Source organism: Manis pentadactyla, chromosome 3 (genome assembly GCF_030020395.1).
Source record: "Manis pentadactyla isolate mManPen7 chromosome 3, mManPen7.hap1, whole genome shotgun sequence".
In the NCBI taxonomy this organism is placed as follows: domain Eukaryota; kingdom Metazoa; phylum Chordata; class Mammalia; order Pholidota; family Manidae; genus Manis; species Manis pentadactyla.
This window is the reverse complement of record NC_080021.1, coordinates 129,320,026-129,347,111: the sequence shown is the minus strand read 5'-3', so window position 1 is coordinate 129,347,111 and position 27,086 is coordinate 129,320,026. Positions and strand designations below refer to the sequence as shown.

At 48.4% G+C, this 27,086-nt stretch overlaps 1 protein-coding gene across 1 annotated transcript in view; it reads left to right on the top strand.

Annotated features, from left to right (window-relative positions):
• SHC3 (SHC adaptor protein 3) overlaps positions 1 to 27,086 on the top strand; it is a 165,064-nt gene that overhangs the window by 57,538 nt on the left and 80,440 nt on the right. Inside the window, exons 3-5 of the mRNA XM_036882583.2 lie at positions 21,114 to 21,177; positions 22,916 to 23,035; positions 26,009 to 26,062. Coding sequence (XP_036738478.2) covers positions 21,114 to 21,177; positions 22,916 to 23,035; positions 26,009 to 26,062 — 238 coding nt within the window. The remainder of the gene's footprint in view (positions 1 to 21,113; positions 21,178 to 22,915; positions 23,036 to 26,008; positions 26,063 to 27,086) is intronic.

Genomic DNA, 27,086 nt, shown 5'->3' with positions numbered 1-27,086 from the left:
AAAAGCTCCTAACACTTAGTATTCATACACAGTAGGTGGTCAGTCAACATTTGTTGACATCCTAAATTTTCAGGAGCCCAGTGAAATGGCCAAGAACGAAACATCAGAAAAAGCAACTCTCTGGTAGCAGTAGCCCAGAGGATGTGATTAGTGAGACAAAGTCTGTGTGGAAAAAGTGATATTAAGTAATTTGTCCTCTCTTCCTGTCCCTGGAGCCTTTTCTGTGAAAATCAGTGCAGTGGTGTCTGCGGAGCCGCGAGGAAGTCATTCCGTGCAGCAGACACACTTCCCTTGTGGGGGGTGAGGAGGTGGAGGAGCATCTTCCCTATACGTTGTCAGTTGCTACTTACAACCTGGAAAATGGAGACTGCTTGGATGATTTCAAGACCATCAGTTTATAACCCCTTTTAATGTAAAGCCTTCAAGCCCTGGAAAGTAAACTCAACCAGCCAATCTGTAAGTCCTGTAATTTACTTACCAGCACTTTAAAACCTAAAATACCGGACAAGAGAGATACATATTATTGAATGGTGTGCACCCTGCTCCTTGTGGGTAGAGGTTTTGTGGCTGCAGTTTTTTTTAAAAGAATGAATCCTTGTCCCTGGGCTGCCTGCTGGCATCCCTGACCTGGGGCAGCTTCTCGGAACCAGGGCTCTGCAGCCCCTCTGCTGGAGCTTCTAACCTTTGTCCTCCTCAGCTGAGAGCACCTGCACCAGAGGCTGCCCTGCAGAGCCCAGGACCAGCCTCGTGGAGGTGACCGCCCTGCCCCTCACCAAGGGAGGGCAGCAGGCTGTTGGACCCTGCCAAGAGTCATCTGCAATATGTGCAAACCCACTCCGGAGCCTGAGACCACCAGAGGCCCAGCTGTCCACACTCATGCTCCTTTCTGACCCCCTGGGACCTGCAGGACAGCCAAGCAACAGTGAGGTGGGGTCGGGTCACCCCTGCAGGCTGCACGCTGGCCAATCCCTGCATGTGGGGGCCTCCCTTCCTGGGACACATGTCTGCAGACAGTATTCCAGGGCTGCTACTGGGAGATCTGTGCATATGTCACTGCTGGTGGCCTGGGGCATGGGAGCTGTGGGCAGGTCTGTATGAGAGACACAGCACAGGCCACTCCAGGGCTTTGCACCTCATGACACTAGGGCCACATCATGCTTTGCTGTGGAGGCTGCTCTGGGCCTTTCAGGGTGCTGAGCCCCTGCTGACCTCTACCCTCTAGGGCCCCCCCAGCACTGTGGTTGGTGACCAAACCTGTGCGCATACTCCACCCAATGTCTTCTGGGTTAAAGCCGCTGCTCTCCACTGACCTATACCTCTATTTCATCACAATACTCACACAGACATGCCCACTTGGGAAATTTTAGAAAACAGTACAAAAAAACAAGGATAGGGAAGTTTTCTTGGGCTGTTTCCCATTTTTGCAATCATACTTTATGTAGTTTTGTGCCCTTCATATTTTCTTGGCTGTGATATTAAGTAACCAGGCTCATAGGTTAATTTAATTTCATTTATGTGTGTGTATACCTCTAGGTCACCTGTCCAACCTATTGGCCCGGTCCTCCTGGGCACACACCCAGCAGAGCGCAGACCCCAGCGGGGCCAGGGGGTGGCATCTGCCTTGCAGCCTCTGCTGGCCTTCTTGAATCCAGGACAGAAGCCAGTACCAAGGGTCCTGCTTGGGGAACCAAGAACCATTTCCTGCCTGCTTATCAGAGGACAACATTTTGTGTCTGCTTAACTTCTTGTTTCTATCTGGTTATGATTCTCTCATCCGTATTCAACATAAGCGCATGCGGTAGAGTAGCATCAAGTCCTCTGGTGGGGATTTGCCTAAATGTATGTTGTTTATTATTTCTTTGCTGTGGTTTGTTTGCATCTGAGGCAGCACTTTCTGACATGTGGCCAGACGCCCACAAAGCCTTTTAATAGCTGTGGAGTTCAGAGTGTGCAAGGATGGCCTATGAGAAGCATATTATCTTTAGGTTTGAAAGGGCCTTTGCTCAATTACTTATAGCCTTGGGCAGGAATTCTATCATTATAGGCATAAAAATGCATTGAAAATGATGATACATTTGACAGGAAATACTGAAGATTTAATTATGCCCAGAATGAAGGAAGAGCTTAAAATCAACGTGAGTTTCAGCTGCAGGTGCATGGCCTGGTGGTTCGGCTTGCAGTGGGGGGACGGGGCCAGCTTCCCGCCAGGGGCCCTGCGACTGCTCGCCCTTGGGGTCTGCCTCTGGTTTCGGCTCTTACTGAATTGCTACTTTTTTATTGTGGTAAAATACGTAACATCAAATTTACCATTTTTAAGTGTACAGTTTAGTGGTATTAAGTACATTTACATTCTTGTCCAACCATCCCACCATCCATCTCCAGGACTTTCTCATCTTCCCAAACTGAAACTCTGTCCCATTAAACACTAATGCCCCACCCTCTCTCCAGCCCTGGCACCCGCCATCCTGCTTTCCGTCTCGATGGATGTGTCTCCTCTTGGAACCTCATAGGAGTGGGATCATACATCATTTGTCCTTGAGTGACCAGCTTATCTCACTTGGCATGATGTCCTAAGGCCCATCCATGTTGCAGCACATGTCAGAATTCCTTCCTTTCTAAGTGTGAATTCCAATGTGGACAGACCCCATTTTGTTTATGTGTTCATCCATCCCTGCACACATGGGTGGCTTCCACCCTCTGGATATCAGAAATAGTGCTGCTGCGAACATGGGTGTCCAAACGCCTGTTTGAGTCCTTGCTTTCAGTTCCTTCTGGTCCCTGCCCAGAAGGGGAATTGCTGGATCACAGGGTCATACTGTGTTTAATTTTTGACGACCCGCCGCCCCATCCCCTACATAGCATTTTCCATGGCAGCCACACCACCTTCACCTTCCCTCCAACAGGGCACAGGGCATCCAATTTCTCCATATCCTCACCAACACTCATTATTTTCTGCTTTTGTTTCTGTAGTAGTCCTCATAGTGGATGAGACAGGATATCTCCTGGCTTCAACAGGAACATTGGCCTGCACTGTACAGCCTTTGATTTTTTAATCCCAAAGTCCTTTTTTCCAGCATGCGGGACTCCTGCTGTGAACTGTGCCTCCCCACCCCTGCCTCCCAGCTGTGTGAACCTGTCTGGGCTTCAGTCTTCACCCATAAAATGGGAATGAACCCTAATGATTCCTACCACCATGAAAGGTTGGTACTCTTGAAGTCGTAGCACATACTCGGCAAAAGTTAGTTGTGGCTGTGATTATTCCCTTTACTGTCTGCCTGCCTGGCAACGCCATCACCTGGACGAGGCTGCCACGTTCAGGCTGTGTGTGCTCCTCTTGGAAGTGCCTCTGGGCTTCCCGTCTGCCCTGCAGCCTACTCTGCCCCTCTCAGGACCCTTCGTCCCCAGCACTGTCCACCACAGACCCCTCAGGATTTGCCTGGCAACGTTCCTTCCACAGGGTCTTCCTTAAAAAATGCCACATTCCTGTTGCAAATCACTTTCTTCACATTTTTCTCTAGCTTCAAGAGCTACAGTGGCTCCTGATGATGTAGCAGGTTATATCCCAATCCCGCTGGCTGGCTTTCTTGTTTTAATTTTTATTCTTGTTTTTATGTTTCAAAATGAATTTGTTGAGGAATAATCTACCCCTGGTAGAGTGCCCAAACCTTAAGTGGGGCTTCTCCCCTGCGCACAGGCAGCAGCTTCCACCCAGACCAGACTCAGAACATTCCCTGGCTCCAGGGTGCGCCCTGTACCTCCCAGCCAACCCCCCACCCGTCCTTGCCTTGTCCACAGAGGGTCCGACGTATTCTGCCTTTTCCTTTGCCTGGGGCCTTTGTTCATGCTGCTGGCTGCCCACTGGTTTGCTCTTTGTCCTGCTGCGTGGAGAGCGAGATGAGAAGGCTGCCCTGCAGTCCTGTGTGTGTCTCCCACGCAACGTGTGCACACATTTCTCTAGGCCAGGTACCTCTGTGTGCCTCGGTGGGTCAAAGGGTGGACTGCATTTCCTGTCGCATTTAAAAATGTTTTTGTGACTACAATTTTTCCCTTAGCTTCATTAAAGCCTGATTTACACACATGAAGCCCACCCATATTGAGTGTATAGTTTGGCGAGTGTTGGCAATTGTATACTGTCATTTAATCAGCACTGCAAAGAAGACAGAACATTTCTGTCCCCTCCAAATGCCCTTGGACATTGTGCAGGATGGTTGTCCCCACATCTGTTCCAGGCAACCATCATGCTTCCTTTGCCTCTTCAGGAATTTCACCCAAGTGGTGGCACACAGGTGACATCTTTGGGTCCACTATCTTTAGATGACGTCTTTGAGTGCACCTTCTTTGGGTGATGGCTTTGGCTACGCCCATGTTCACTCAGCACTGTTTCCAGGGTCCCCCTGGTTGTTGCATGTTACTGCTTGTAGGGGTGCAAAGTGGCACAACACTTTGGACAGTTGGACAGTTTTTTAGGAAGTTGAGTATAAGTTTACCCTACAACCCAGCAATGAAAGCATAGGCCCACAGTACGCCAGGGTTCATAGTGACACTGTTCCTCCTGGGCCCAGCAGGGCCACAAGGCCGTCACCCAGCAGAGGGCGGGGCAGTGCAGCCGGGGAGGTGCAGGCTAAAAAGGGCTCATGGCAACAAACGAGAAGGAATCACTGCTGCATGGGACATCATGGACTAATTTCTGCTTCTGTTTAAGTGTTTTTCTTTTTAAAAGGTCATTTAAAACAATCAATTCTTATTGTAAAAAGTGAAACAATATAGAGATGTAGAAAGAAAAGATCACATTTCCTTCCCATCCATTTGGTGAGAGCAGGAATGGCACCACACCCATTACTCCACGATTCTTCATGAGTGGAACTATGGGTTTCTATCTCATGATGCCTAACTCCTCATTTTTTTATGGCTACAAACCATGATGACTTTATGGTAATCCCCATTTTGGTTTGTTTTGCTGGCAAAGCTCTGCTGGGGGCACCCAGGGACCTCTGTCCTGGCCCAGAGCTCTACCTCCCCTAGAGGGTCACCAGGTTCCCAGGTTCACAGTGTTCCTTTCTTCCCGGCTCTGCAGCACTGGTGGTGGCTCTGTGGCCCAAGCACTGTTTGACTGTGAGGGTTTTGTGAACAGGAAAGGCGTCACCTTCTCAAACAGGTTTGCTGGCTGGTTTCGTTCCTTTTCAGTGAATTACGTCTTCACACCACTTGCCCATTTTTCTATTGAGTTCTTCTTTATCTTCTCATCTGTATGGGCTCTTTTGCACACTCCATACATGCTGGAAATATTGTGCAATACAATTAAATGTTTTATTAGTGCGTGTGTATCAGTGGCTCCTCCGTGGTTTGTATTTTCCTGTCTTGAATATCTGCCTCACTGTGAGATCACAGTAACATTTTTCTAATACTTTTATTTACTTTTTACCTTTGGATTTTTATTTTATGTATAAAAAGACAGCCAGTCGTGCCCACACTGGAGTCTCCCACTGAGTGGGAGTGCCACCTGGTCATCCCTCATGCACTTGGCTGTCTTCATACACTGCATCAGTCCCTGGTGTGTCTGGTTCTCTCAGGTGGATAACGTGTGCTTAATCCTATAGTCAGGTTTCTGATCTGGCAGGAGGCCTCTCCCTTCCCTTTCTTTCTTCTTGTCTAAAGAAATTTCTTCACAATTTGTGAACTTCCTTATGCATTTTAACAGCATGTTGTTCAGTGCAAAAAGATTGCCTTAGAATGGCAATCATCGCGTTGGTGCCTGGCTTTGGGAGAACGTGGAGTCTTTAGCTGCTGTGACAGCCTAAGAGCCTGCCTTCCTCCAGGGCATTTGCCACGTTGCACAGGGTGGGGCTGGGTGTGTCCTCTCCTCCTCACTCCCCGCCTTTGGTCTCACCTTGTCGTGTGGGCTCTGAGCCCACTTGGGGTGGGGGTGTTCTTCTCCTTGCCAGGCCTCAACTGCTCTGCACACACTCAACCCCCACAGAGGAAAGGGCCCAGGCCGGCCCCAGTGCGAGTGCTGGCTTTGTGGTTGTGACCACCTGCTTGGCCTGCCTGCGCCTCTGGAGGAGAGTGAGATGTTCCGGGCTGGGACATAAGCTCACCTGCATCTTGTCATCCAGGCTAGATGCTGCGTCCGCAGGCGCTCACTTCACCTGACTCATCGGCGCTGTGTGTTCACACACGTTGGGGCAAGGTCTCACCCCAGAGGCTGGGGAGGGCCTGATGGGCAGGCCCTCATTCCTGTGTGACTTCTTCACTCACGGCGGGACTGATGGCAGCGTGGCCCTGGGGTCACTGGTGACTGGGTGGAGGCAGCAGCCAGGGCCTCCCTGTCACAGCCTCCAAGGAGGGAGACTAAGGACCTAGGAAAGGCCCAGTTTTGAAGCCCATAGGACCTAGTTAAGATTTTAACTCTACCATATACATGTGAGCCTGGTTCCTCTGTGCTCATTGTGTAGGGGGATATGTTTATTCTCCACTTCTGGGTGGAGCAGATCGAGAGGCTGGAGCCTGAGGACAGTGATAGGTAGAAGAACTGACTTTTTTCCTTACAACTTTACACATAAATATTCCATGAATGCTCCCTGACACACAGCCTATCACGGAAAGATGGCGCCCCTTTGTTTTTCTTTCCCTGAAACTTCTGGTGGGGGAGAGCAGGTCCTGTGGGCTGGTTTGTAGGTCCCTGGCTGCCCCCAGCTGGGTCCTTTGCCATATCTAAGAATTGGTTAGCCTAGGAGGGTACGTCCCTCCTAGCTAGAAAGATTTTCAAGCTGTCAGAACATCATGACATCTATAAAATAACTACACGTGTCTGTGTGTGTGTCTGTGTGTGGCACAGGGCCATCACACTGGGCTGCACTCGAAATCCTGCCCCTGCTCAGACCTCTTCTTATCAGCCACCTCAAGACTGCATCTACCCCCTGCAGGATGCAAAGGGGGAGATTTCAGGGGGACCAGCACCCTTGGTCTCCCATGCATGGGAGAACAGGACAGGGTTGTGGCCTTGGGTCACACTGCCCTGCTGGAGGGGCCCCCACAATGATTTTGCTGCCCGTTTACAAGGAAAGGGAACAAGGAAGACCATGGGATGCTTCATGTCTGGTCTGGGTTTATGAGGGTCAGTGGAGCCTAGAGCAAGCGTCAGTGTGATTGAGGTTGCGCCAAGCCCCCAGGATGGCATCAGAAACCTGCACCCCATCTTCTCCCCAGAGTATTGCAGCAGCCTATTTACTACCTCCTGCAGCCTCCAAGTCCTGCCATGTGGCTATGTCACTGTAGATCTGCTTGCATTTCCTAGAGTTTTCTATGTAAACAGAATCCTGCAGAATGGTCACAGGCAGACTCTTTCATGCTGTGCACAGTCTTTTCACTGCAGAGCACTGGCTAACTCAGACTGTTCACTCCCACAGGAGATCTGTGGATAGTATGGCGCCTGGTTCCTGTCCCCCAGAGCCCAGTGGTGCACACACACCCGCCCCCAGCTCCTGGTGCATTAGAATTGGTGTCAAGAATTTCTGTGGTCTCATGTGACTCTGTGACTGTAAGGACTAAGACTCTGCTGTGGGTGGGCTTTCTGGGGAACAAGTGGATGGGCGCCCCAGAGGTCTGCAGGCTGGAGCTCAGGAAAAGCCCTATCGGGGGTCCTCCCACCCAGCCTGTCGTGTGGCCCTGCCCCTTGGCCTCTGCAGGCACAGGCACGTGATCTTGAGCACACGGCTTCCCTCCTGGTGCCTCCATCTCCTGCAAATGGGCCTGCCTGCCAGGTGTGAGACGGAACGAGGCCGCACCCACCCTGCCAGGCTTGTGGTGGTCTCCTTTTGTGTCTGGCATATGAATCCAAGGGTCAGAAGCTCTAGGGTTTTGTTCACCCACTTCTCCTGCATCCCTGCTGTGCTGTAAGGAAGCAGGTTTCAGAGGAATTAATTGGGTTCTTTTTAAAGCTTGTGGTCTTTGATCTCAGAAGATGCATCTCTCCAGCATGATTAGTGACCCTTAAAATCTGGCTGTGAGGCAGATATAAGCAGGGCTTCCACAGGTCTGTGGGGTCCCTGCTCTTTGGTGGCCCTGTCAGCCCCTCGGTGGCCCTCTGAAGGCAGTGTGGTTGGTGGGCCCATCCTGACTGCCTGAGAAGTTGGCTCACTTATAAAATTGCCCCTGCCTAAAAACAACTGGGGGTTAAATTCTCTCTCACTCACTGGCATGTGAGCATTGTGGAGCAGTTGAGATGCGAGCAGAAGACTTCTAACTCAATGGTTAGAACTTTAAGGGGATAACAAAATTCAGCGGAAGTGTTCATAAGAATAAAGCAAGTCCCTGATCTGTCCCTGATCCGTCCTTGGCACCCTCTCTGGCCTTCAGTGAACTTTAAAGTTGGCTATGCAAACCCTGAGGAGTTTAGCTGCAGCAGGGTCTCAGTCAGGCTCACTCTCTGGCCTGCACATTCTCAGCAATCCCAAGGCTCTGTCATTTTGTGAGATACCCTTCAGCTTGGGTGAGGAATCTCTTCTCCAGTTTCTGCTAGGTTTTTATGAGAACCTGTATCTGTTCAATAAGCAACTGCTATTCATTTACACCTACTGTGTACACGTGTCTGGAGCAAATCACAGATGCTGAGAATGTTGGGGTGACCCTAGAGAGTTACAAGCAATCAGAGAAGCTGCTTTGGTGACTCACAGATTTCTCAAGTGCTGCTCAGAGTTCCAACTTTTTGGCTCTGTTTATGCTCGCCATACTCCTGTTATGGGAAGATTTAAGCAGTTTCAACCCATTCTGGTGAAGTTACTTTTTAGGAATTAAGTCTGAAGTATTTTTGATGCCTGAAATGAATGTTTAACTGCACATTTGCAAAAGCTTTGGTCATACATGGTGCCTGAGACTGCAGGTGATGGGGAACTGCCATCTGTTTGCCACGGTGACCCTGGGAAGGAGCCCTTTGCCGTGGCTCGGAGACTCTGAGCTCCACCCACCTACCAGCCTCCTGGTTCTGCCCTGGCTGGTGTTTCAGACATGGCCCACCTCTTATCATGGCTTCAGGAGGGAGATGATGACTCTCTTTCTTGTACCCTCTGGAAGGGAGAGAGGCTGGCCCACCATGCCAGCTCGCCATCTAGGACCCCACTCTCCGTGTCCCTCACCAGTTAGGAAGGCCTGAGTCTTTCTTGTCCAAATGGCCCCCTTTTCACTGTCACTCCCACCACCGAGGTCTGGGCCATCCTTGCTGCCTGCCTTTTCTCGGCCTTCTCTGTGTCTGGCACCCTCTGAGTGGCTCTGTCTGTTATGTCCATTTTTGTCTCAGCCCCACTTACGAGGCCTCTGCTGCTGGTCATTGCTGAGTTCTCCCCTGAGTGCCTTTGGACCCAAGTCTGAGCACCCACCTCATGGCTCTGCACATGGGGCCGGGCCCTCCATTTCCCAGCACACCCGTGGCTCCCCAAGGCTGCTCTGCACACTTCTGTTTCTGCAGCCCACTCCTCTCCCTTCCCAGACCCACTGTGTATTTTCTCTACCACCTGGGTCCCCAGCTGCCTTTGCACCAAGGCTTCTGTGCTGCCCAGCATACTTAGCCTTAGATTTCTCTGAGTAAAGAGGGGCCCAGCGCACCCTGGCTGGTGTGCCTGCAGAGTGCTCCCCCTGTTCTTGCTTCCCTCTGTGGCTTCTGGCGCACACGGACTGCCTTGCCCTCCCTATGGTGGTCAGGGCTGTGACAGGCTGGGTGTGGGGTGGCACAGATACTCAGGAACGCACTGGGTGTGGGACGGGTGAATGCTTTCGGTGGGAGCAATCAAGGCCAACTTGAAATGCGAGGTCAGAGAAGGCTTAAGGCAATGAGGTGGAGACATCAACCTGCTGTGGGAACTGTGTGTGAGGTCCTGGCACTTGGGAAGGTGCTGGGGCTGCAGATAAAAGTGGTGGGGCACTTGGAGCAGACAGGAAGGCCCCTCAGGACTGGAGCAGATTGAGTAACTGCTCCAGTTACTCTGAATAAAAGGGGCCTCTGTCACCCAAAGGGGCACAGGGTGGGGCCACACAAGCAGGGAGCAGGGAGACAAGAGGAGGTGGGAGTTCAGTTTGCTGTGACTCGCCCCACACCCAGCTGGAAAGTGGAGCAGATGAGATGGGAAAGGGGTTCTGTACCCTGTGAGCCCCAGCAGGATGGGCCCAGTGGTTCCCTTCTGCTTCAGAGTGAAGGGCTTTGGGGAGATGATGCACACTCTGCAGGTGTCCCCCAGAGTCAGGGGGCCCAGAGCACTGATGGACCTACATCAGCAAAGCCTGAAGCAGGAGTGGGTGCGTTGGGGAGAAACCCTCAGTGGATGGCCAGGCAAAGGTGCTGGGGCAGGGGCGCCCTCGTGGGCCTAACGACTGGGACCGTGCCAACAAGAGCCTGGAGTGCCCCCCATGCCCAGACGCATAGACACCCAAATATTCCTGAGGGGTGACCCTCTAACGAAGCAAGGAGCACGAGTGAGAGGAGCCAGCTGCAACCCGCAGCTCTGACAGAGGGCCCAGCCCCAGGACTGCCCAGTTCCCTGTGCGTGCACTGACTTCTCCACACCCACCCCTGAGCCCCACCATGGCGAAGGGGTCAGGAGCTGCAACCAGAGGTGGGGAGGCGCCTTCCTGCCTGGCCACCTGGAGCTGTCAGCCCGAGGCTGCTCTAGGGCAGGGAGAGAGGGAGCTCTAACAGTGTTCACTGCACATGGGGCCGAGACATTTTTATTACTGGAAATAGAGAGACAGAGTAGCTTGTAAGTGACTGAAGACATTTTCTTGTCTGAAAGTCAATGGGATAGATACGGAGGCATGCCCAGGGCTTCATCCAGGGCCAGGGAGGAGCTGGGCCTTGGGGCACATTTAGGCAGGATTGGGGCAGTGAGCTCATCCTCAGGCTGTACCTGCAGGCCCTCCATCCTGGAGGACAGAGAGGAGGTGGGCAGGTGGAGCCCCAGGCTGAGTCCTGGGAAGGAAGAAAGTCCAAGGGGGCACCCAGGAGGGTGGGGCGTCAGGAGAGTCGAGGTGTGCCAGGGAAGTGTAGGGCCGGCTGGGGCTGCACATTGCCCCCTGCCTCTGGTGCCATGAAGGGTGCCTGCGGTTTGCAGGGCAGCTTGTGAGACCAAGAGCTGGCATGGAGGAAAGGAGAGGTGAGTGTCCAGAGAGCACCCTCATCAACCCAGCTCCTGTGAGGGCCACGGACTGTTTCCCATCTGACTGACGGCTGTGCTGCACCAGCGGTGGTGCTGCAAGTCCTGGGAGTGTTCCTGGAATCAGAGCTGCTGGACCAAGGGCCAGTGCAGGCTGCTTTACTTAGGGGGGTGACCAGGCTGTCCCCACAGGGGCTGTGCCGAGCTACTTGCCTGCAGATGCAGATCTCCTTCCTTAGATGGTCTTATCAGGCTCTGGCTTTGGTTGTGAAATGGCATTCAGTAGAGGCTTTGATTTGTTCTCTTATTTTGCATAAAGTCAAGAATCTTGCCATATTTTCAAGAGCCATTTTATTTCCTTTGCTGTGAGCTCTTTGGTCAGACCTTTTGCCATTTTTACCTTGGGTTTTTATGTTTTCTTTATTGACTTATAATATAATTATCTTTGCCTGTGACATGCTCCCATTTCTTTCCCTTTTGTGTAAAGGTTTATTTTTATGCTATTGAGTGTGTCAATATTTTCCTCTATGGTTCTGGATTTTCAACCCAAAGAAAATAAGAAAAACTTTCTCCCCGTTTTCTTTTAGTACTTTCATGGTTTCATGACAAATTAAATTTGCATCCTTTGAGGATTTATTTGCATAGAAGTAAGAAGATAGGAACCCAGCTTATTTTTTTCCCTGGGTAGCTGCCCAGACACTCCAGTGCCACTCACTGGTGACTCCTTCTCTTCTTCAGTATGTATCATTCTAGGGGAGGAAAAATATTTTTGACTCTGTCCTCCTGTGATGTCTGGCTGGGACCCTGCAAATACAACTGGTGAAAGATTGCCAGGAGAAAAACTGTTGATTAATGCATGCAGTGTGCATGCATGCAGGGAAACTCACTGATGGGTGTGAGAAACACACTCACTGGTCCAAATTCAATAAGTGGACATGGAGACAAAAAGAAGAGCGGAGCGAGGCTTTAATGACAGTCTTGCAAGATCGGGTGTCTGGTGGGCAGGCACACCTGGGGAGTTTGGCGCTAATAATTTATCTCCTAGTGCACGAGTCCCTCCCCTGGTTCCTCATTGGCTGAGTACTACAGGGTTCACTTTCTTTTCCGGAACATCGCCTAAGCCAGTTATATCTTTCCTTTATATATGTCTTAATTTTATTGGTAGGTTTAAAAAACTCAAGCAGGTATAGCCAGGCCCTTATCAATTTCCCCACCCCCACTCTCAGCCTGAGCAGCTTCCACCACATGGCCCTTTGTTAATACCTTACTGTTAAAATGTTTAAACATCTTAGTGGGAATAAATCACATTTAGGTTTTATATTCTTTCTTAACAGTTCCCCCCTCTTTTTATTTAAGAATTTCTGATTTTATTCCCAGTAATGTATTTTAATTTACGTTTGGTCCTTTCTCAAATTTCTCTAATAGCTTTTTGCTCTCTTCTTCATGGTTCAAATTTTCTTCTAATAAGATTATTTTGGGTGTAGGTCATAGGTATTTGCTTGTTTATGGCTGCCTTTATAAGCTTTTGAGTCAAGCCTCTCACACAAGGGATGATACAGCATCCTACAGCAGTTAAAAGTCTCGCAACTATAACAAGGGATGTTAAAACAGAGGCAACTATACCTTTCTATTTTCTAAACCATTTTTCCAACCAGTCTATAAAAGGGTCACTGGTTTTCAGCTAATTTCATTAGCTAAAGTGGTGCCTTGTAATGATCTACAACTTCTATGAAAAAAATTTTTTTCATTGGGTGTGGAGAGAAATGCCAGGGTAAATGGAATGGCCAATTGGACTAAAGCACAAGTCCTAGTCCAGGTGGGTGGCAACAAGTAGTGCAGGTTCCCCTTTCCACAGTACTACCAAACATCCACTCGGGGGATGCGTAATTTTGAAAAGTTGCCCTCTTTAGAGACATTTGGAACATGGGTGCAAGTCAGTAAGTTTCCCACAGGAGTTCTGAAACCTTCCCCTTGCCTAGAGAGGCATGAGGAGTGATTCATCTTCCCTATAGAAAAAGAGGGGATTGCCCTTGGGTCTGACTTCTTTAGTGCATGAAAGAGTAAAGACAAGCTTTTGCAAGTCTCATTTCTCCAAGCGTCCTTGTCCTGGTACAGGGCCAACATATAGTTCACCCCAGTGGGGTCTGTGTCCCAGCAGAGAGGGAATGGGACCACCTGCGCCTGTGGCCATCTAGCAGCATATGCGTAACAATCGCTTTTATTCAAAGGGAGTACTGAAAATTTAACCCTCTCTACCCAGGCATTGGTGTCTCTATAACTTGTCTCTGTTTCAACAGTCTGTTTTAGGTCTTTTATCTCTGTTACAGTAACTAGTCTAGGGTCATTTTGGAGAAGCTCTGGCTCAATATTTCCTTCAGGATTGGGGGAAGCCACTATGGGTGAAGTCTTGCCTTTGATTAAATTAAGACTAAACCTTCCCACGGGATCTACTCTAATGACATCTGCACTGAGTCCGTAAACATGAGGTTTATGTATAGTTAATAAAAGGGGGGTTACACTGTCTGTCCTGGCAATTATCAGGAGGAATTCCTTTAGCTAAGTGAAGCTTTCTTTTTAATGACTTCTCTGCTGCATGAGGGACCATCCACCCTTGAAACTGGGTAGTCCACCAAACACTGCTCCACCTTGGACATGGGGGCTCACTTGCCCTTTTTATTCTATTAAAATTTGTCCAGTCAGGACAGAGATACTTATTATCTCCAGAAAGCTGTCTTTGGTCATTTAGGTCACTACAAGAGAGAACCTGACAAGCATCAAACTTAATGGCTTGGGGGCTTGATGTTTTAGTAATATTGATTACCAGTTTGACAGGATACCTAGGAGTTCCTTCTCCTTCTAGGGCTCTCTGTGACTTGCTTGTGAAATACAGAGTTAGAAGGATACAGGTTAACATCTTTAGGTTCTTTTTAGTTTCAGCCTTAAGGGTTGGTTAGCCACTTGGGACACCTGCCAATTCTGTTTTGTCCCCAGATCTCCTAGTCAGTTTCTTTGGTGTAATGAGTCCAACCCTATTCAGCCATCCTCACTGCAGTCTCCGCGATCAGGAGCACTTGGTAGGGGCCTTCCCAGCTGCCTGGAGTCCATCTGCTTTCCAGGATTTTGCTAACACCAGGTCTCTAGGCTGGAAGCAGTGAGCGAAGAACTCAAGTGGGGGAGTGTGGGTCCTTTCAGCTTGAAAGAAGATAAGTTAGAAGACATGGCCAGCACATATTCCATCTTTCTCACGTAAACTTGCTTCATATTTTAAAATTTGAGAATCTATTAGCCAATGCCCAGCCCTCTGATTAAGTAAGCATGACCCGAACCTGGTGAGGAGTACCGACCATGAGGGTTCCTCCAAGTTAATTTCCTGCTCTCTTCCATCAGTAAGGTCATGGCTGCGATGGCCTGAATGCATTCAGTCCATCCTCAAGAGACAGGGTCTAATAGTTTAGACATAAAGGCTACTGGTTGTTTCTTTCCTCCCCAGGCTTGGGTCAAAACTCCACAGAGAACTTTGTTCAACAGTAACAAACTAGTGAAACGGCTTCTCTAATGATGGGAGTGCCAGGACTGGGGTGGTGACTAAGGATTGCTTTCAATTTCTCTAGAATTTGCAGTTCCCCTGGGGTCCATTGGAGAGGGTCTGGCTCTTCCTCTAAAAATTTGAAATACAAGCTTCTAGCCTCTCTTCTAACAAACACTTTTGAGCTTCTCTTAGTAATTCTTCCATAGGTTTCTCATTCCATCCATCTAAATTCTGTAATTTCTTAGCAATATCTGGCCAACTTTTGGTTACAAAATTGACTTTTAAAAGACCTTGTCCTATCTGAGCTTCTGGGTCAAGTTCTGAATACTTTCTCATCTGGTCCCTGAGTCTCTATGAAAATGCAGTTGGGGTTTCTTCCTTTTCCCATTGGACTTCAATCACCTTAGAAACATTTTGAGATCTTGGGGCCAATTCCCTAATTCCCTTTATAATTAGCCCTCGAAGATCTCGCATTTTAATTCTATCCCCTAGATTATTATTATCCCATCTAGGATCTACATTTGGGAATTTTTGTTCCGCTGACTGGACACCCTGGCCTGGTGGTGTTTTTGTTCCCAAATGGACACAGCAGCTCTCCTGATCACTCCCTCTCACCACCAGGGAATGGGATATTCATGATGGACATCAGTTCAACCTAAGTATATATATTAGGTCTTAGGAATTGATCTAGTTGGTCCACTAGGCCAACGGGATCTTCTAGCAATGCTTAAAATTTCTCACCTCAGTGCCCATGAGGGGAGCATTAACAAATTTCCCCTTGTCTTAGTGGGACCTCTCTCCATGGAAAACACTTTGGGATTCCTTGTGGACTCCCCAGAAGGCAAGGGGAAACTAAGTCTTTCTTACATTGTTAAGTCCGGGGAGAGGAAATCTTGGGGCAAAATACCTCTAAAAACTGAAATCGAAGGGAGAAATAGTTTAAAATCTATTTACTACTCACAAGCTGCAGCCTGGGGCCGTTTCTCTCTTTCAGGCTCCAGCATCAGCCAAAAACTGCCCCCCCCCCCTCACCTCTCAGGTACAGATAAGCCCTCCATTGTCCAGGTAATCACTCATTGATATGGAGATGAATTTCTCTCCACCCCAGAGGAAAGATGCAAATGCACTAAAGCTATACTTCTTTCCACCTCTGAACACCTGTTGATATGAGATATGAGTGGGGTGGAAAGAGAAAAAGGCTAGGAAAGTCCACTAAAAAGACCCAGAGTTAATTAATTAAAGCTCAAAAAGACAGGAGCAACTTGGCCTGGAATGTTTGAATATTCTTCAGATAAAGGAGAGGGTACCTCAGCATAGCCTGTCTTTATTACATTAATCATACAGGCTCAGCCTCTTCTTTTCTTTTCTTTTTTAACTTTACCTATATGCTATTTTTTTTTCTTTCTGACCCCAAATGGTCTGCAACCCAGGAAATCAATTTAGCATGCAGCCGCAGCTATAAACAACATAGCAAAAGGCAGGAAGGATTTCATCCCAAAGATTGCATTTTAATACCCAGGAGGTCAAGAAACAAGATTTTCAACTTACTCATTAACAAACAGACAATAACTCTGCCCCTGCCGCTGGAAGAAGGGCAGCCAGTCCTGATATGCTCCCAAACCAGGAAGCTGCCATCCTGGGAGGGGACCAAAAGCAGTAAATTTCTTGTGTTAAGCTAATTTTGCAGAATTACCCAGAGGACTGATAAGAAATATGTCTCATCAAAGATACCTGAGACCACTTAACAAGTCTACACCTCCAGGTGCCGGCCACACTCTTAAAGAATCTTTAAAAAGGGAACCCCCAACCCCTCAGGCGCTTCTCTCTCTGAGGCCACCAGCACCCTTAAAGTGCACAACCTGTTAACTTAAAACTTTCTCTCTCCAACCTCCCAGGGTGCCCCTCCCTCCTGAGGCGGCCTCACTTTCTCTCTCCAGGAGTAACTCCAAACAAAACTTTCACTCCACCTCACCGCCGTGTCCCCGTCTCTCAACTCTCCGCTGCGGCTACAGCAGGGAAAGGGACCAAGGAAAACACACAACGCTCTCCCAACACCAGGGCTTGTCCTGGGAGGTCGCTTGTATTTCCTCCTCCCTAGCTTTCCCTTCTCTGGTGTTGAGGGGAAATAGGGGAAGCGCCCTTGGTAACCAACAGATTCCTCAGGTGAACTGGAGGCTTTATTACCATCAAAAAATAACTCAAACCTGGCAAAGCCAGTTTTCATCTGATCTAACTTTAATCCAGACAAAACAGCAAAATTTGACCATCTTCTGTTTGTCCTTAACCCGGTACAGGAGGCGTCCCCCCAGTACCATAACCTTCACCCCAGCAGGCTATCTGGGGGGAATTCCAAGGGAGCTCATCTGGTTCCCTTTCTCTGCTTCCCTAGGCCTAGAATTTGTATTTCCCATCCTTCAAGAGGTCCCTGTGTCTGAGTTCCCTGTGTACTCAGCCCCCCATAATGGAAGTTTCTTGCACACAACCCAAGATTACAGGTCTCAGCCACACACACTCGACCTCTGAAAAATGCCCAACCACCAAGGCAGTACTTATAGCCCAATTTTCCCACCTTGGCTCATTCACGAGGTTGCCTGGTTGCGGCGGTGCCTGCGTTTTCTCCCCTGCGTGGGTCACGCTGTCTCCGCACAACAGTCTCGGGTCTCCCCTCAGCTTCTGGGCGAAGGTGAGACGCCCAGACACAGCGGGCCACCCAAAGCCGGGCAGGACACGTCTTCCCACTCCGCTTGGGCCCCCACCTCGCACAAGCAAGAGGATCCTGGACAAGCCCCCAAATTGTGAGAAACACACTCACTGGTCCAAATTCAATAAGTGGACACAGAGACAAAGAGAACAGCGGAGCGAGGCTTTAATGACGGCCTTGCAAGATCGGGTGTCTGGTGGGCAGGCACACCTGGGGAGTTTGGCGCTAATAATTTATCTCTTAGTGCGCGAGTCCCTCTCCTGGTTCCCCATTGACTGAGTACTACAGGGTTCACAGTCTTCCCCAGACATCGCCTAAGCTCGTTATGTCTTTCCTTTACATTTGTCTATTCTTATTGGTAGGTTAAAAAAACTCGAGCAGGTATAGCCAGGCCCTTATCAATTCCCCCACCCCCACTCTCAGCCTGAGCAGCTTCCACCACGTGGCTCTTTGTTAATACTTTACTGTTAAAATGTTTAAACATCTTAGTGGGAATAAATCACATTTAGGTTTTATATTCTTTCCTAACAATGGGCAACTCAAAGAAGTAGTTAAACTTGGGCTTGGATTGCATCTTTACAAAGAAAAATAAGTCTGTGGAGAGTTTAAAGGTCTCAGGGAAAGGATTTTGAGTTTCTAGGGGTGGCAAATTGTGGGAAGGTAAATATGGGGAAAATTAATGAAGAAAAGAACAGGTTATGAGGTTTGTTTACAGATTCCTCTGCAGATTCTCAGAGCTGATCAGGGTCTGGAGCTGTGGGGTGACTGACTTCTGTCCCTACTGGTAGGGGGTAGAGAGGGATGCCTTTATAAATGTATGTCTTGCTTTTAGGTAGAGAGCTTTCCTTGCATCTGCTGCTTCACAGCTGCCTTCAGTTCAAAATAACCCATCTGCCAAAGTGGCCTGTTTGGGACAGCAAGTTCTGCCACCGTTCACCATGCATATCTCTCCTTTCTGTGTCTCCATGAAATTGATCTTGAGTTAACAGTTGTATGTGTTTCCTTGTTGCTCCTTACCCCCCTCCAGAATAGAAACCCATGAAGGGAGAAATCAGCATTCGGGTTTCCTAATTCTTATTGTTTAATGCGTGAAGTGTGTGTGTGTGTGTGTGTGTGTGTGTGTGTGTATGTGTGTGTGTGGCAGAGAGGACAGAGCTGGGTAGGGACAGAGATGGTGCTGCATGAGTTCATAGGGTCCAGTTTTGAAAGCCTACATGCTAACATAACATGAGAAAGGGTTTGGATCTAATGATGAGAGTTTGATACTGAGTAGGGGAAGAGGGAAGAAGGTGAGTGCATGAGAAAGTGAGGGTCAGCATCTGGGGCTGGCTGCAGCTTCCTTCAAAGGGCTGTGCAGGTGCCAAATAGTCCATTTCATATGAGCTGAGCTCTGAGGTCACGGTTTGACTTCCCGAAATGGAGTTGTCCTGCACAGAATGTTAAGAAGAAATCTCTTTTATTAAAAAGTGGGCAAAATTGCTACCTGAGACTCAAACCAGGATTAAATGGAATTATGCAAAGCTAAATAATTATTGCTAAATGAGCAAATTGAAACGGTACTGTGCCAAATGCACTGTGCTAAACAGTGAGGCGGGACATCAGAACCATTATGTTTAAAATTAGACTTTGGAGTTAAAGTTACTAATTGCAGTCACCTAAATGTTGCGGTCATTAGTAATTATGTCACATTTCCATTTAAAACAGAAATAGAGATGATCAGCGTGGTCAAAATGAGAATTCACATGCATACGTTGTCATGTGGCCATTAAAAACAAATGTATGTCAATGACGAGGGAGAACATTTTTCTGAAAAGCAGCTTGATTTGCAAACCTTTTGGGGATTTTAAAGTTTAACGGGGGGATCCTTAGGACTTTCTTGAATTCATAAGCTCTGAGGAATGTCTGGAATTTTTGACACTTGAGAAGTTTAAGGACGTGAGATTGAGCGTCTGTGCCCTGTGATCCTGTGTGCCTCTCTGGGGGAAGGCGCGTTTCATGGAATGTGCTCATTATTTGCAGCGTCTTCTGCCCGGCCTGGGCTCCATGTTCACTTGTGTTTCCACCACCCTCTTTCAAATGTGGCCCTGAAACAGCAGGGCCTACTGCCAGAGCTTCCTGGCCCACCTAGATGAGATGTGGGTGGCGTCTAACCTGTATAACAGGTTAGAAACTTGACGGTTAACTTTTTTGAAAACTGTCCTCCAAGACTGATTTCTTTCTCTTACCTTCCATGCTGGTGGATAGCTGAAACACCATACTTATCACAGATATTTAGGGACTGACTTATGGAGTCTTTCCACACGTAACATCCTCGGGGCCTGCTGGAACTGTCTGAGGTTGAGCTGCTCTGCTCAGCTAAGTGTGTCACTTAATATAACAAGCACGGTGCAGAGATGCATCGGACTTTTAAAATTAAACAGGTAAACTATAGATACTGGGGTTTACATAGTTCCCTAAGGAGACAGTTTACCTTCTTCTGTAAGGAATTTACTTTTTGAGAGTATTTTGTATAATTTCTATAGAACATATACATAGTTAGAATATTATTATAAAATAAACGATTGGGCATAAACATCAAAAACATTTATTTCTTTTAAATAAACTTTGAGTCACAGTGATTCATCATCTACAGTTTTCAAGGTGTCTGAACTTTTGGAGTGGCATTTCTTTCCCTGTTTCCTGCAATGAATGGCAAATGTGAAGCTTCTTAATAGTCTCACACCTGCTTTGACGAGGAAGTAGGGCTCTTCAGGGTTGGAATGGTGATGGTGATTCTAAACAGGGAATAATTTCAAGCAGAACCCTGCTGAGTAAGCTGGGGGATGTGCCTGAGCACTGCTGTTTTCCTGATCACCCAGAGGGTCCCCCAGTCCCTGGTTGTGTATTCTCCCTGTGTTACCTCCCTATCAGCCCTGCCCAGGGAGGGAGCTGAGAGGTCACCCGGCTCCTTTCTGGGCTCCTGACTTGGCAGCCATCTTCTGCGAATCTCGGTCATTTCTCACTGAGGCCACCTCCCAAAGTCTGTGTTGCTTTGGAGCTGCCCCCTCCCCGGAGCCATGTCACCCCCCCCACCCCGCCAGCCCAGCCCCCATCTGCTCTCACCTTCGTGCTCGCCCCCATGCCCGTGCAGACCCCTCCGCGGCTGGGCCTCCTTCAGGTCCCAGCACCTGGGACACCCCTGGTCCCCTTCCCCAGGAGGGCGCCCTCCACAGAACTCATTTCTGGCTCATGTGTATACCCCTGGAGCTCCCCTCCTTCAACTCCCTGTTGGTTTTGTCATGTTTTGGTATTTACTAACATCAGAAGCTGGGATAATGCTCAGACCACCAGATTTCTTTTGATTTCACCCTGACTTACTTCAGAAGGGCCTTGATCAGTAACTGTGCTGGATCAGGTTGGGCCTTGTGCCGTGGCCCTGGATATGGACGTTTCAGAGGCTGATGTTTTCAGTGGGAACCTTAACCAAGCATACAACAAAAGAGAGTGGCATTGGCACAGATAACACCTTTAGGACACAACACCACACGGGAAGAATTGGGATGCTGCCAGTCAGGGGTTAAGGTGACCCATTTGTGTCTGCTTCACTATGTTTATCGGGAGCTCAGATGACTCCCGAAGCCAGCCCCTTTCCTATGCTGACATACACAGGCAGCTGTTTTTCTGGGGACATGCTCGGGTGGAGTCTCCGGCTGCAATCCTGACTGAGCTGGTAAAATAAAACAATCTCTGCTCCCACCCTCTTTAGGGAAGCCATCAGCCGTGTTTGCGAAGCCGTGCCTGGAGCCAAGGGAGCCTTCAGGAAGAGAAAGGTACCGGCCATGCTGTGTTGCTGTCTCCTGCACTTCCCCACTCTCCCGTTACCACATAGGAGCTTTTGTTACACAGCTGGTATCTTCTTTCCATGGCCTTCCATCTGCCATGTGATTGACAGGACAGTCATCTGACGCTGAGCCTAGAGACGATGATGCAACAGGCCAGCATTCCCCTGAGAGCTTTTGAACATTAATTCACTTCCTTTTAACAAGTCTTTGCAGCTGGCACCCCAGGGGCAAGCTGGTAAGTGTGGAACAACAAGCTCAGGGGTGAAGGAAAGGGCAGTGTTTGCCCATTTCTGTGGTGCAAATACTTTCACTGAGCTGACTTTGAGCTTTACCATGACATCCCTGAACTGCAGCTGCAGCCCGTGATCATGTATATTTCCACCACATGTGCAATGGACACAAGTAACCTGAACGGCATAGATGGCAGTTTATGTAGCAAAGCCAATAAGGAAGTGATGAATTTTGAATATTTCTTGCTTGTTTTTTTAATTGTATTTGTTTAACTGTAAGTTTACATAAGTAACTTTTCCTATCAGCTGATTTTAATGGACAGCTCATAAAATTCCTAAATTTTTAATAACTTTAAAGGGGTACAAGCCAGCTGTACAGCACCACTGGGTATCCCCATTTTACAGAAGATAGGGACATTTGTGACTTCAGACAGAGAACTTTGGATGAAGGCTCAGACTGCAGCCTATGTTCTGATCAGCCCCGGGGGACACAGGGAGCCAAGCAAGATTCCAGAGTCTTAACCACAGGAACTAGGGGGAGTCTAATAACAGAGGTAGGGAACCTCCTCTTTCAGAGCCAGGTGTCACCTGACTGGCAAGCTCTGGGGTGCCCTAGTGGTTCTCTGGGAGAAGGTGGTAGAAACAATGTGGGTTTCTGTCATCAGAATCTTGGGGGTGAGTCGTAGGCCTCTCTATTTTTAAATAGCTGTGCAGGAGATTGAAAACAGTGTCTGCTTGGTTAAGAACTAGTGTTAATTTGCCTATAAATGGGACATGTTTTAATCTGAAAAGGAAGGATGGGTTGGCCAGCAAAGGACAGAGACAAGTGTGGACACGACCCATCCAGGTACCTGGGGAGAAGGTGCTTGGCCAGAAAATGTGGCCTGTCCATCCCCATACCAAGGGCGTTTCTGACTGGCTGACAGCTGCAGGCTGGAGCTGGACTTTGTCATCTACCCTCGTGCCCACTCAGGCCCACCTGGTTCTAACTGGACCGTTCAGTGAGCACTGACCTGGAGGATATTGCGGCAGAGGACTGGCATCCATCCCGTTCAGCTGTGGCGTCCTCACAATTCCTGGGGATCACTTGTAAGCCCTTTAGTCTGCCTGGGGCAGTTTCACTGTTGGTGGGATCAAACTGGTTTCTGAGTCTGCAGAGCTGAAGACCTTGGCCTCGGCATTGTCCCCAGGCTTGTGAGTGACCCACGAGATGCACCCCAACATGAGCTGCCGAGAACACGGGCACCTTTGACATTCCGACAGGGTCCTCATCCCACTGTGTGCACGTTAGATGCTCCACACTGCATATTGCATATTCTAGAATTTGTGCCTTAGTGTAGGATCCTGCCCTCCTGGCTCCTTTGTGGCACGATTTTTTTCCCTGTGCCTAATGAGGGCACACAGGTGGGGTTTTGGGGTGTGAGAGCCTGCAACCCTGAAGCCCCAACAGTCTTCCTTCAAATCAAAAGCTAAAATTATGCTGCTTGGTTTCACAGCCTCCGAGCAAAATGCTGTCCAGCATCTTGGGTAAGAGCAACCTGCAGTTTGCAGGGACCAACATCTCCCTGACCATATCCACTGCCAGCTTGAACCTGCGGACGCCCGACTCAAAACAGGTCTGTAGCGCTCAGGCCCCTCATCTCCCGCCCCTCCTCAAGATGGGGTTTTGCAGGGTGCCTGTGTGGAGCACATTTGTGTAAAACCTTTGCTTGTCTGCAAACCAAGATTGGCCACTTGGGAGGGTTGCTAACAGAGTGATAGATGCAGTTGGTGTCCTTTGATTCTTCATCAATTGGCTTATGTTTTTGAGGGGGGGTGCATGGTTGCTGATGTGTGTGCAACATAGAGAGGTGTGTGTGTGGTCTCCTCTCCCTATCCTTTAGCCCGTATTGTTGCCATATTTCATTGGTGGTACAGCCATCTCACATCACATTTTATCATCTTTGAAATGGGTGATGTGTCACAGTTGAAGTGAGTGTTTTTCTGGCTCACTGGTCCATTGTTTTGGAGCCTCTCACAGTCCACAGTATGCAGGGCAGATGGATGGGGCGCCCCTGCGGCTCCCCAGGGTGGAAGAATTTGTTGCAAACCCAGAGGGTACAGCTGCAGCCTTTATGGAGGTGAATCCTAGCGAGGATGGTTGGTTCTTCTGGAGTGTCTTAACTTCTCTGATCGTTAGTTCCTTCTGCTGGAAAAATGGGCATAGGAGTAGCTGTCCTGGGTGCCAGCAGGCAGACGTGCCCATGAACTGTACCAGGGCCATGGAGCCTAACCTTCACTAACATAACCTCTGCTTAACCCGGGCCCACCTGCCAGCACTGTGGACTGGAAAGTAGGTGGACTCACACGGTGAGTGCCACACCTCCCAACTCAGGCAGAGTGATCCCAGCAATGCTGGGCTTACCTTTATGTGGCCATATGTATTTATATTTACTGATTTCTGTGTGCCAGGTAAGCAAGAAGAGTTCTCAGCCTCATTTATACCTCTTCTCTACCCCTGAGATGTTGAAATAGATTCTAAATCCAGTAGGAGGGAGCTTCAGCATCCGGGCTTTGTCGAGACATACCAGATGCCACTTGTCATGGCATTTCTGTTTCCTCACCTGACCAATAGGTAACCGTACATCTTTTCATGTGGGCCCTCCTAACCACTGGTTAATCGGTCATTCAGGTGGTGGATGAAGCAGGTTTAGCCTCTGAGCTGTTGAGCACAGTGGTGCCAGGTTGTAGAGGCCCCCTTGGCAGGTGGCTACCAGAGTCCAGTGCTCTCGGCTCTGTGCTCTGCACCCATGTCCACCTTTATTCATCCTGCTGGCTACACCTTTTATTTCTAGGAATCCTCAGACCATGGCCCTGAATTCTGTGGGATAGATGTCCTAATTCCCCCTCCTACCTCATCCCCCACCTCAAACAAAAGGAAAACAAACTCAGAACAGAATGGATGAGGCCACCCCAGTTGGCCTCTCCAGCTGGGGTTGGGGCTGGCGGGCGTGTCTGGTTCTCCTGGGCTCTGGAGGACCGTGTGAGTGCTGACCTGTGGGCCCCGAGGAATGCTGTCTCTGATGACATGCATGGTCTGAGGAAGGCCGGGATTGAGGTTCCTGCCTGCTGGCTCTCCTGTCTCCCTGAATTTAGGGCCTGGCTGTTGCAAATTAAGAACAAGCCCGACTGGACTCCGCCTCTGCAAGAGAGGAGGCGGTGCCTGCTTTCTCCAGGGCTCTCACAGAGTAGAGTGCTCATTTTCTGGCTCCTTCTTGATTTCTGTCTTACCTGAAGGGCTTAAATGCAATCACACCGTAATGGTCATGAATCGTGTTACCCAAATACAATTTGCATCTTTTCCCACTGCTCACTTTAATTTCCAAACCCCAGTTTTAGAGCTGCCTTACAAGCAAAAATTAAATAAGCAAAACTCACCAACTTTAGTTTTTCATTGTTTGAGGATTGCTATGTCCACACTGCTCTCCTGGGAGCCCTCCCCTCTGGACTAAGGCAGGTGGGACTCTGGAGAGCTGTGAGCGGCCACCAGCAGCTGGTGCGGGTGGGTGCCAGAGCCACCTCAGGGTTTTTATTCATTTCTAATTTATATTATTTATGCTGTTTTATTCATTTATACTCAAGTCTTTCTAGGTCCTGAGTAGTTTTGCGAGTGCCAACAACTGAGGTGGGCATTTTAAAGTATCTTATTTCATCTTACAATTCAGTTAAAGTTTTCCCTTGAGTTTTACAGGAGCTTAGTTGAAAAATCCCTAGGGTGATGCAATCACCGCCCTGTAAATTCCGACTGCCCACCAGCAAGGGGCCGAGAGGGCTGTGCACAACTTAATCTGGTTATGTTGGGATGGAGACCAGAGCATTGTTCCCACTCCCGGAAATTTACTTCAGTGTCATTACATTGTCTTTTAAAAGATAAAAATAACATGGAAGACTTATGTAGCTCTTTAAATTTAGGGCAGCTTCTAATTTACTGTGCCTACTAAATTCCACTGAATGCAGCTGTTCATAATGCTAATGGAAATTTCCCATTTTAAAATTAACTTGGAATGCCCTCACTGGTTTTTAAGTTGGTAAATGACAAGAGTGCCTGAGATGGCAGCGATTTTGATCTTGGATGCAGGCTTTCCAATTTATGTGCCCGTAGTGCACATGGAATGCAGTAGTGTCAGCCACCATCCCTCCACTCTGGTTGTGGGGTGTATGCTGAATACCCTATATGTCTTTGAAAATGGAAATGGCACAGTTGAACTTGTGTGAGTGGGTGGGACATTTTCCTTCTCAAAGGAGCATGGAGGTGAAGACTCCAGGTTCAACTGCAGACCTTGAGCAAGCCAGGTAGCCCTCTGAGAGATGGGGTTACAGTCACCCCTCCTTCGCAGGGCTACTGTTAGACTAAATGGGGCACTTCTGGCAAAGCGGCCAGATGAACAGGGTGAGCTCGCTATCACTACAACCTTTATCATCCTTTCCATGGGGTACCAATTTTACCAATTCTCAGGAAGCCATGTTGATTTGTATCACCTGCCAACAAACACTTGGTTTTCCAAGCGACGGAGGGTAATAATGGCACCTGTCATTCTTGTTTTGGGCAGATTATAGCGAACCATCACATGCAGTCCATCTCCTTTGCCTCTGGAGGAGACCCGGTAAGTGTCCCTGGAGCTGCTTTATCTTGTCATTGTTGGGAATTTCTGAGATGGGTTCCTACTGCAAAGGGTGCCTCTTAGGACACTACCCAGAAGGTTGACTATTATGCCCACTATTTCCCCCCCTGGTTTCAGAAGCCCTTCTTGACTAGTTTATTTTCATTTACTGTCCAAAAGCTGTCAAAAATCCTTGAAACAGCTACATATAAGAGAATGAAACTGGATCATTATCTAACCCCATACACAAAAGTAAATTCAAAATAGATAAAAAACCTGAATGTAAGTCATGAAACCATAAAACTCTTAGAAAAAAACATAGGCAAAAATCTCTTGGACATAAACATGAGTGATTTCTTCATGCATGTATCTCCACAGGCAAGGGAAACAAAAGCAAAAATGAACAAGTGGGACTATATCAAGCTGAAAAGCTTCTGTACAGCAAAGGATATCACCAATAGAACAAAAAGGCATCCTACAGTATGGGAGAATATATTCATAAATGACAGACCTGATAAAGGGTTGACATCCAAAATACATAAAGAGCTCATGCACCTCAACAAACAAAAAGCAAATAATCCAATTAAAAAATGGGCAGAGGAGCTGAACAGACAGTTCTCCAAAGAAGAAATTCAGATGGCCAACAGACACATGAAAAGGTGCTCCACATCTCTAGCCATCAGAGAAATGCAAATTAAAACCACAATGAGATATCACCTCACAACAGTAAGGATCACCACCATCCAAAAGACAAACAACAGCAAATATTGGCGAGGTTGTGGAGAAAGGGGAACCCTCCTACACTGCTGGTGAGAATGTAAATTAGTTCAACCATTGTGGAAAGCAGTATGGAGGTTCCTCAAAAAACTGAAAATAGAAATACCATTTGACCCAGGAATTCCACTTCTAGGAATTTACCCTAAGAATACAGCAGTGCAGTTTGAAAAAGACATATGCACCCCTATGTTTATCGCAGCACTGTTTACAATAGCCAAGAATTGGAAGCAACCTAAATGTCCATCAGTAG